Source organism: Sturnus vulgaris, chromosome 5 (genome assembly GCF_052056855.1).
Source record: "Sturnus vulgaris isolate bStuVul1 chromosome 5, bStuVul1.hap1, whole genome shotgun sequence".
Taxonomy (NCBI): Eukaryota; Metazoa; Chordata; class Aves; order Passeriformes; family Sturnidae; genus Sturnus; species Sturnus vulgaris.
The window spans coordinates 30,173,459-30,184,550 of record NC_142247.1 but is presented as its reverse complement, the minus strand read 5'-3'; the positions used below and the strand labels follow the sequence as shown (position 1 = coordinate 30,184,550).

Sequence of the window (11,092 nt, the reverse complement as noted above, 5' to 3'; positions counted from 1 at the left end):
TAGCCTGCCACTCACCTGTGAGCCACCTTGCACTTACCTGGTGAGAACGGCAGTGTGGGAGCTGACTTGCTGCACATTCACACCTAGCTCACCTCAATCTGTTTGCATACTCAGGCTTTGAGAAGGCTGGGGAGCACTCACCCTTCCCTTGTTGCCAATGCAGGTCATGGAGACATTAGCTTTGGTCACCTGGTGGCCAAGAAGATAAACAAGCAGCAAGTCCAAGAGACTGTGTGCTGAGGTCAGCAGCTCCGTGTGGTCAGCTGCAGGTCACCACGACCCTGCAGAGGTGCCCATGACCAGTGTGCCTGTGCATATGCACAGAGCAGTTAATTATTCATTAGTGTGAAAGAGGCACAATTAAAGTGACCCTGGGATGGCTGAAGGGATCATCCCACTCCAGCGTGAGGCATTCCAAAGACTTTACCTCTTACTCTCAATTTAGAAGAGACAGAAATTTGAAGAAGAGGAAATAATCTTTTCCACCCGCCAGTGTAGAAAGTGTTGTCAATAGCACTATCTTCACATAAAGGCAGCCAGCTGGAGGGACACAGAGCAACCACATGATGAGACAGCTCAGAGGATTTGGGGTCTTCTACACAGCACAGCAATTCTGATCATGGCGCAGGAATCATGGTACCAACCTACCCTGGCCCAGCCAAGCACAGATGGTCCAAATTTGAAATAATTTTTAGTTGTCTTCATATTACTCCAATTCCTGGCTCCCTGACACAATGAAATTGAGAAAGGACATCACTAGCGTAACACTTGAGGTTCAGAAAAAGGTACAAAAGGAATTTTGTTGACCAGGTTGATCCACCACAGGCATTAATGCAGGAAGATCCTTCAGACTTAACTGTGGACTAGAGGTGTCAGCTGGCAACATTCTAAGAGGAAATCTGAAAATTAAGGAGGCTAGAAATACGAGACTCCAACGGTCAAAGTTGAGGCACACTGGTGAGGCAGCAGAGTTACATTCCCTTGCTGCTACTGCTTAGACAGCTACCTGGGCAGAGGGATGTGGCCAGCAGCACCATGGGCCTGGCAACCTTCCTTCACCATCATGGCTTGCATGGGTAAAAGGAACTGAACAGGGAGGATGAGAGTCACACAGGAAACCTGCAGAATGGAGCTCTGTCACTGTCCTCTGCCTGTGCTACACCATGGCTTACTTATTTCCATGTTTCTTGAACTACTTTGCCTACATAAATGCACACAAAGACATTTTACTAAATTTTTATTGTAAAAACACAGTTCCCCAGGTTTTATAAATAAGCCATACACGTAACATAGTTATGCTCATTCGATCCTCCAACACCAACAGCTTAAAAAAAAAAAATCAAACAGGCTAAAAGAATGCAAGTCCAGAAAGACATTAGGTTTCTGATGACCAAGTTATATTTCATATGGAGCCTCCTTCCTCTCTCAACCTCCAAACAAGATGCTGAAAGTACACAGCACATGTAACACCCCCAGGAACTGACAGGGAGGCATTTGAGCCTTAAAAAGAGCTCTCACCCACTCCACAGGCATCGTCAGCCGCCTGTGTTTTCATGCTGTCTCAATGTGCTGTGGGTGAGAAAGGAGGGGGCAGTTTGCATAGCAACCTCCTACACCTAGGCAGCTCAGCTGTTGTACCCTCTCAAAACAGCAGGGAAGGGCAATCTGGGACTGCTTCCCTGTGGCTCACACCTCCACAGACAGCCTGAAGGGAGACCCTTGGTGCTATCAGGTTTGCACAGACATCTCAGAAGGGAGGAAGAATGTATAAGCAGCATCCAGAGAGAGGAAAAGACAGGTGCTGGTCAGAGCCATACTGCATGGTAGCAGAGGAGAAAAGAAAACTATGTGGAATAAATGGGAGTTAAAAAAACCCATAAGGCTAGATGGCACCTTTTTGCTTTTACTTCTGCTTTCCTCTGCTAGTGGTGCTGTGCAGTGTGTTGTGAGATTACCTATTCCTCACTTCTCTCCTGCTCCAGCTCAAACACCAAGGAAAGAGCCATAGACGGATTAGAAATCCCACAAGAAAGGGCAGGACAGTTTAGCAAGTTTATATACACACATGCACCAACTTTATATATTCCACACAACTGCTACGTCAGTATGAAAAAAAGAAATCTTGACATTTAAGTATTAAAAATAAAGCCCCACCTCCAGATCATACAAAACTTGTCAAGAGCAGGAAGAAATCTCTTGTATTAAGCAAGTCTGGGACCCAGCCAGTGGTCAGGAGCACTTCCAGACACACACAGCCAGGCTGCCACCGAAGAACATGTACAGCAGGTTCTTCACCTCATGAGTGATTTCAAAGCCAAAACCTTCCCCAATCACCACATGCCAGGAGGACCCAAATTTCTTGTCCATCGTCTCTTTGATCATCTTGGCAGCACTCTGGAGAACGTTAAGGAAGAGAGCATAGGGTGAGACAAAGCAACCAGGAAGGTTTTATGCAAACATCCCCCTAATCTCCTCCCTTTAAGATTACTCAAGCCATAGGCAACAGGTATAGCAGGTGCACCGCAGGAACTGGGAGCTCCCCAGAGGTAAACCCAAAGGTAGAACCACTCTCAGCAGCCTCCAGCATAGGGAAAATAGGAACTGCATCACTCCTGTTGTTCATACAGTCTGAAGCAAGAGTTCTGATTTAGTTGCTGCTAGAGTTACGCTGCTTGTGGTGACCATGAGAGCAGATTCATGTCACTGAGCTGCAGCTATTTTTACAGGAGCCCATTTTTTTCCTCCAGCTAATTATTGAAACACTGAAAGTAGGCTGACTTTTAAAAGGCTTGCTTCTCCCAGATCACACCATGCTTGATCCAAAAAAAGGTGAGAGGAAGATTTTTCAGTGACAGGTGGTCCCCTCCCCATGAAGCAAGGTATGTTTTCCCTTGATTGTTGGTCCTACAGCCAAGAGGGAATACTTAACAGACTTTCATGAACTCATCTCCAAAACAAGAGACTCCATGCAGTTCTGAACCAAGCCCCCAGGGCACAGGGCATTTTATGAACCGAGTGGAAGCATGTCTCAGGCAGGCAGGATAAACAAGGAGTTAAGATTTGGGAGCCAGCATCACTACTAATCTCTGCAAAGTGCTATAATAGATCTCGCAGACCAAGAGAAGTAAATCTGAGATCTAGCCAAGCTCTTTGCCTCCTTCTACCCTAGCTCAGTGCAGAGAGACAGTAATAGGATGCTAGGGCCTGACTCTGCTCTACCCCTATCCCTGCTCCTGCAGGCTCCCCGAGCTGCAGTATCAGCAGGCTGCCCGTTTTGGGAGGTGGCTGGTACCTCATTGTTGGTGGCATGCTTCTCACACGCCGTGACACACAGCTCCATGGTCTCCACGCGCATCTCCTCTGGCATGTCCGAGTGCTGGAAAGGGCAAACAGACAAGACAACTAAGCAGGAAAACAAGAGCTGGACACAAGACAACAGGAAGTTGCTCTAACTTCTGCATTGGCTCTGTCGGGGGCTTAGATGTAGCAAATATGAAAATGGTTTATTGCATTGTAAGTGAACCATTCCTCCAGCCAATGAAGAAATCTACATGAAAACTAGCACTGTATAAGCATAGCTTAAAGGAGGAGATCAAGACATTTGCCAGTTTTCTGCTATAAAATAAAGGGAAAGCACATTAACACTGTTTCAACCACAGTCCTTAATTATTGCTATATGAGTAACAAAGAAGTCTAAATTACACAGCCTTTTCTTCTGCTTCTTCTATCTGGCTGGCTAGCAAGATCTTTTGCTCCAGCTTCACTAGGACAAAAAGCAAGCTGCATCCAAAACACGGGAGAGGGCTCCAAAGGCAGCATGCTCTCAATCTGTTTGATGGATCACTTTGCCCCAGGCTTCCTCTGGTTGACATGGGGGACACCGGTGCTATTGGATTTCCCCAGGAGAGGTCAAGGACAGGGAGAAAGCCACAGTGACAACCAGGATCTCTCCACAGGACCAGCAGTACACATGCTCTTACAGTAGCTACTCAGCAGGAAAAGGACAGTAAGAATGAAGGCAGATTTTCATATCTCTGACACTGGTAAATGTGTAATCCATCCCCCTCCTTACCCTAATCAGAGGAAAACTGTGAAGCCTTTTATAATCAGCCTCGTCCTTTTTTTCCTCCTCAGTTTCTTCCATGGTCCTGCCACAGAGACTCCAGGAAGGGGCGGAGGGGCTACCTGGAGTTCAGCAAAGTGCTGTGGCACAGCCAGCTGAGAGAAACAGGGCTCTGTGTTCCTCTCTTCAGCAGGAGAAGTCGCTTCTTGGCCTAGAGGACACTGCTTCAACAAAAACAAACACGGGCAAGAGAGAGATGGCTTTCAATTAAAACTAAAGGCAAATGAAAGTGTTATGAGAATATCATGTTATCTCACTCGCTTGCCATTTCCTCAACACCACCTTCACACCCTGCAGAGCGTCTTAGCTCATAGACCATTAATGCAAAAAATTATTAAACCGTATCTTTTTCCATAAGTGAGGAACATGGCACTTCCCAGAAGCACTAGTGGAGCTTGAGGGAAGAGCTGAGCCAAGGTACAGCTTTCAAGAGAGGACAAGAGAACAATATATCAGCTGCTACTACTCATGATTAATTCCAAGAAGATTTTCCCAGGACACTATTATCTGCAAGAGTTTCAAACTGCATATGACAAGAGAAGGGTAGGAGTATTTTAGGCACAGAATCTGCGTACTTGTCTGGACGGAAATGTTTTAACAGGAACATCTTGGTCTCGTTTGTGCACTTGCGCCTCAGATCCCCGAGCATTTGTCAGCTGGGGAGGGCCATATGGGAAAACTGTGGACGTGCCTCAGGGCCTCATTACCAGCCTGCCTCTACCCGGGCAGCGCAGAGCCACAGCATAGACTGAGAGATTCAGAGCATTGCACTGCGGTGCTCCCGCTAGTTCTTTCACCCAGATCAAAGCATCCTCCTCTCCTACCCAGGGGAGCAAAGGTGAGCCCTTATTAAAAGGAAAACGAAACCACCACGGTGTCAGGCAACACACCAATCATTTATACCATATACACAGAGCTGTTGGGTAGAGCACCGAGTCAGACCACCAACTCTAGCATGGGGGCCGTGGGACCCGCAGGCGGCCCAAACCACGACCTCCGCAAGACAGAACACCCGCCTGGCCGGCTCCATTCCTGGGAGCCACTTCAATACCCACCCCCAGCCCGGCGTGTGCCCGCGGCCACAGCCCGAGGGCGTGAGGCAGCGGAACGAGGCCCGCACACCCGAAGCAGCCCCACCACGCCAGTCCGCCGCTCTCGTCCCCGCGGAGGAAGAGCTCGGCCAGCGGTGCTGAACGGGACCGCGGAGCTGCGGGCGCGGCCTCACCTGCGCGGCCGCCGCGGCCTAGCGCCGTTGCTAAGGAAGAGCCGCGCTTGTCATAGCAACCGGCGAGGGAAGTCCCGCCTCCTGAGCGTCCATTGGACGGGGCTCGCCGCCCGGCGCGTTTAATTGGCTACTTGCCCGCCGGCCGGCGCGCGGGGCCTTGGGGCTCTGGCGGCAGTGGGGTGCCCACGGAGCGCCTGTGCTGTGCCGCCACCCCCTCCGCACCCCAACCCGGCAGCTTAATAATTTTCGGACTTAAAACCTTTTAGGGGCATAGTTCTAGTTATTTTTCCTTTTAAACAACAAGGATAAGTATAAAAACAAAGAGAGAATTGGGGCAATTTTGTTTTTTTTTTTAATAATAGAATCAGGTTAGGAAAGACTTCTGAGATCATCAAGTCCAACCTGTGACTGAACACCCCCATGTCAACTACACATAGCACTGAGTGCTATGTCCAGTCCTGCCTTAAACACCTCCAGGGACGGTCACCCCACGACCTCCCTGGGCAGCCCATCCCAATTCCTAATCAATTACTGTGAAAAGGTTCCTGCTAATGTCCAACCTGGATCTCCCCGGTGCATCCTGTGACTATGTCCACTTGTTCTGCCTAGTTGCTCGGAAGAAGCTGACCCCCACCTGGCTACAGCCTCCTTTCAGGGAGCTGGAGAGTGATCAGCTCACCCCTGAGCCTCCTCCTCTCCAGGCTGAACAGCCCCGGCTTCCTCAGCTGCTCCTCACAGGATTTGTGCTCCAGACCCTTCACCAGCTCCATTGCCCCTCTTTGGACGTGCCCCAGCACTTCAATGTCCTTCCTAAACTGGGGGTTCCAGAACGGGACACAGTTCTTATCACTGGGAGAGGCAACAGCTCATGTTTGCATGTCAACAGGAATGTAAAGGAGAAAATGATGCTGTGGGGATGAATCATGAGTTTGCAAACAACTCTTATAGCACCAGCCTCCATCTCCACTGAGAAAATCGCCTCCCTCCCTCCCTCCCTCCATAGCTTTATGCTTGTAATGTGTGTTCATTTTGAGGTTTTTCTTGGCTCTGGGCTTGCTACAAAACCTCTGTTGTCTCTGCACCCTGCTAGCCAAACACCAATTTCCTCTAAACCAGGGCTTAAACAGTTTTCAAGGAGATCTAGGGTTGTATTCATCTGAAATTAACATAGTGGAGAAGCAGCAAGCTCCAGGATAAGGGAAAGATGTCTCCTGTGCAAAGCCCCAGCTGCTGGGTGTGATCCCTGGTTTTCCATCAGTGGCCATCCCTGTCTTGCAGAGTGGCTCATGGATCTTGGATTTTTCATGTGGTCCTTCTGGCTGGTGTGTGTTTGAAACGTTCTTGCTGCTCGCTGCCTGCTGAAAGAATTTTCTTTCCAGCTGTTTGAGAAGGAAAAGAGTGGGGGAGGAACAATCTGGGTGCTCTCCTGTCCCTGCCAGCTCAGGAGTTCTCTTCCCTCACTGTAGCACCAAGCTGTGCCCTGTGATCACGGAGAGAACACCTTGTTATCTCTTTCACAGGTTCAGCAGTGAATCCGACCTCCTGGCTGTCCTTTGCCTGACAGAGCAGTGCTGGAGGCTGGGAAGCTGCCTTTGGGCTTGGAAAGACAAAGCTGCAGTGATCATTCATCTTTTCCTTTTCTGTCGCTGCTGGTGGTGACAAAAATGAAGCACTGCCTCCTGTGCCACTCGTTCTCCTACCATTCCTGCCTCCTGGGCTAATTCCTTCTCCTTCCTCTTTTAGGCCACTTGCAACAAGGCAGGCACAGAGCTAAAATTGTCAAGAGACAGATAAAAGCTGGGAGATCATCATTTTTTCTTTTCAGACAAGATAATTAGGAAGAGAATCTCTGTGAGGAAGAGATCTTTCCATCATCATTACTTTATCTCCAGGCAGCTACTCTAATCTCTCCAGGGACACAGCTCTTTCAAGCACTGTATTCTTGCTGTGCTTTTTTTTTAATGCTTTAATCCCTGTGTAGTTCACCCACTTTTACTACCAAGCAGCAAGTGAGTGTGAGCTGGTGTGTTTGTGTGCATGTGCCTCCCTGTGTGGGATGGGGGGACCATGCTTGTCTGTGTGATTCTGGGTTCAATTAAATGAGCTTAGGTTCGGATCAATGTGACCCCCGGGAGTGTTTCCCTTGGGGACTGCTTGTGAGTGTTATTCATCAGTGGCTCCTAGGTGAGAAGCTAAAGGAAAATGGCCAAACAAAAACTGCAGCTGGCCCAAAGATAGGAAGAGCAATGTTTTTGTGATTGTGGTGGGTGACACAGTGGGGCTGCAAGACAGAGATGCCTCCTGAGGAAGGAGAGCGTTCTGCTGGCCTGTCTCCATCTACTGTGCCTTAACAAAATGCAAGCAGTTGGTTTGTGGACCCCCAAGTGCAGGGTTTCCACAGACTGCCTCTGTATAACTCTGCAAGGCAGTCAGAGCCTTGCAAAGGTTCCATGTGCTGGTCCTTTTGCTGCTGGCTCTGACGGCACCGACAGCACATCCCCTGATCTTTAGTTTCCAATACTAGTGGACCCAGTACCCTTTTGTAGGTGAAAGCAAGTCCAGAGAAGGGTTCAATTCACCCCCATGGATCTGTAGGGAGCTGGAATTGTTGCTTTGCTCTGGCTGGTCTTGCCTTTTTTACCACTAGAGGTGGAAACTCTTTCATCCCTTTGTTTTCAGCAGCCACAGTGAAATACATTGAAACAAAGTACCATTTGCCTTCTAACATGAGGGTGTGTTGTACTCCTTAGCTGAGCACAGAAAAGTAACCATTGACTGCAAAATATACATATATATAATTAATACACCTCCTCATGCTTTCTTTCAGACAGCAGGCTGACTCTCCAGGTGGAGGAGACCTTTCTTTTTTCTTTTCTTACCTGCTTCTGTCCATGTTTTGGGACTTTCCTGTTGTCCCTGTGGGCACAGGCTCTGCCGTGCCCCATCTCCTCTTTGTGGTAAAGCTGGAGCTTGCTGCCCAGCCTGTCAGCCCCAGCCCAGGGACTGGGCACTGCCTCCACACCGCCTTGGTTAGTAACAGAGGGCCAGGGCTGGGGACTTGGGTCACACTGAGGTCCACCCTGCAGCTGCCCCAGGATGTGGAGGCAGCTCTCAGGAGGCGCCATGGGAGTGCTGAAGCCACATTTCACTGGGATCAGAACCCCCACCACGTTGAGCTGATGGAAGGCAGAAATGGGGACGCTGGTGTGCAGGAACGGGTGGCAGCCCAGGAGCAGCTCAGCCTCTGTGCCAGAGGACAGGGCAGCTCACTTTGGGACGGCCAGATCCCCTGGTGTGCTGGGAAACACAGTGTTCCACGTGATCCCGTAGCTACTACCTCTAGTAACGACAGCTACTGTTAGTAAGGTCTGTTGCTGCAGCACTAGCAGCCGTGCGGGGGCTGTTCCTGTGCCAGATGCTCCGGAATCGTGCAGCATTCATTCCCTGTGCGAGCACTGCACAAGGCTTAATGAGCCTTCCTGGCTCTGGGAGGGAGCAAGGGAGGCTCCCAGCAGGACAGGGAGGTGAAAGGAGGCAATTAGGCAGTACCCCATTGCTAGGGCAGAGCAGGTAATGGGGACTTTGGAAGTCACCTCCTGGGGACAAGTATTGGCTGGCTTGACCTCGTTTGAGGGCACCAGGAGGCTGACACACTGCAGGGAGCTGTGACATGCAGACTCTGCCGAGGTTGCAGGTATTGGGGAGCACAGGAATCCCCAAAGCCCACTCTGAAGTTGAGGGTCCCAGGATTGCCCATGTCCCTGGGAAGGCAGCGCCTACATGGCCAGTGGTGCCCTCTGGAAAGAAGGGCAGGGGCTGGTTCATAAATGTCAGCAGTTTCTTTTCAAACACAATAATTAATAGCCATCAGGCCTGAAGGTTTCCCATTGCCGTGTTTGACTTGGTCTTCTTCATTGCCAGACAAAACCCTTTGGGAGTATGGGGTAGGTGATATTTGAGTCTGGCTAGGCCCTTGGCTAGCAGAAAGCCCTGCAGCAGCGAGTCCTGCAGATTAGGAAAGGAAATGGCAGTCCCTTTCCTCTCCTAGAAGCGTGCTTAACAGGCAGGGAGATAGAGGACAGCACGTGGGTGGCATCCATCACAGCTGCCTGTCTCCCACACCATCTCCTCTTGTGCCAGCTCCTGCTGAACTGCCACAGCCCAGCAGTGCCCCTGCCCTGCACTGCCCTGCCCTTCACTGCCTAGCTCTCCACCTTTTCCCTCCTATCCTGGATATCTGGACACAACACAGACAACCAGCTGAAGCACCTACCACAACCACAAAACCCTCTCCACACCACTGTTAAAAATTTCCTTCTTTACCCCTCCTCTTTCCCTCAAAGCTGACTTTGTTGTTCTTCATCTCTTCTGTGCACAACACACTGTTTTCCAACGAGCTGCCCTTAGAGAGACACGAGGCTTCTCCTGAGTGCTCCTGGTTAATTTAGAAGCAAGCAATATGTGTAAGTCATTGTAATTACTCCTTGCAGCCAGCAACGCTATTGATTTGTCATCTCCTCTACCTTTTAAGCCCTGTCGCAGGTTTGCAGCTCTTGCAAGGCTCGGCTTACTGAAAAGAAATGGTCTCATCTTGCTCTCCTCCTCCTCAGATGGGTAAGAAGCAGACTTTGCTTCCTGCAGAGAGCCAGGGCAGGATGGAAATAAAATATTTATTTCTGCTCTTCATTTGTGTCTCCCATCTAGTTTCTAATTTCTTCATAATGCCTTTGTTTCCTGAAGAGCCTTACGTGGAGGCATTTGCTGGAAGCTTTTAAAAGGTTTGTGAAAATTCTACCAAGTTTTCCTGTGTGCCCCCAGGTCTGCCTGACTGTGAACCTCTCTGGGAGAGAGGAGCTCGCTCTTCAGAGGCTCTGCCACCGGGTTCCCCCCATTCTTGTGTTCCAGAGGTGACAGATCCACATCCTGGGGACATGGCTGGGAGTAGGATCATGCCAGCATAATTTGGCAGGGATGAGGAGGGCAGCACCGAAGGGCCTGATCAAGCATCTCCTGGTGTCCCCTTCGTTTCTGCTTTTCTGGAGAGGATTTACACACAGTTTCAACGTGGGCTGGGTTTCCGGGCTCCGGAGGAGATGGGTGTTTTGCCAATAGCCTACATCAGCGGCCAGGCTGTTTCCATCCTTTTTCATCCTCTCACATTTCTCTTGCCTTGGCCAGCAGCCCCAAGAGCCCTTTCACAGTGCTTTTGCAGTTTTGATAGGAGGATCTTCTGGACCAGTTCCCCCCTCCCCCACCATTTAACCTCTTTCTGAGTTTATGATCTCAGCAGTGGTTTTTGACATTTCCTTCTCTAAAAAATGTGCATCTTAATTATGCTGCTGTTATTTGGGAACATGAGCAGATGGCACCTGTTGAACCCTCTCCTCTTAGTAATGGGGATGTGAGCCTCCAGCTCAGCAAGGCCCTTGAACCAATGCTCCAGCTGAAGTACATACTTCTTCTTCAAAACCAGCCCTCAACTTCATGAAGATGTGCTGAAGGCGAGAGGGCCAGCCTTTCTTTTATGGCATTAAATACCCTCCAGAAAGAGAAGGACGGGGGGGCAGCTCTGACTCAGAGAGCATGCCAGCAGTAGGAAAACTCAGTCCTCTGGCTTTGTGTTCTGTTTCCCCCAAATAGTGATGAATCTGTGCCTTTCGTAGGAGGAGCAGGACCCACCGAGCGGCAAAAGCACCATGCAGACCTGGTCACGAATTGTTCTACAATAGGAGCTCCAAGAGCCG

General features: G+C 49.8%; 1 protein-coding gene across 1 annotated transcript; it reads right to left on the bottom strand.

Moving 5' to 3' along the window:
* Nucleotides 1-1,220: 1,220 nt before the first annotated feature.
* DNAL4 (dynein axonemal light chain 4) lies at nt 1,221-4,284 on the bottom strand. Its single transcript, XM_014885339.2, has 3 exons — nt 4,073-4,284; nt 3,293-3,376; nt 1,221-2,394 (listed from the first exon to the last, which is right to left on the bottom strand). The coding sequence occupies exons 1-3, from the start codon at nt 4,142-4,144 to the stop codon at nt 2,230-2,232; spliced, it is 321 nt and encodes a 106-aa protein (XP_014740825.1). The 5' UTR covers nt 4,145-4,284; the 3' UTR covers nt 1,221-2,229.
* Nucleotides 4,285-11,092: the final 6,808 nt, after the last annotated feature.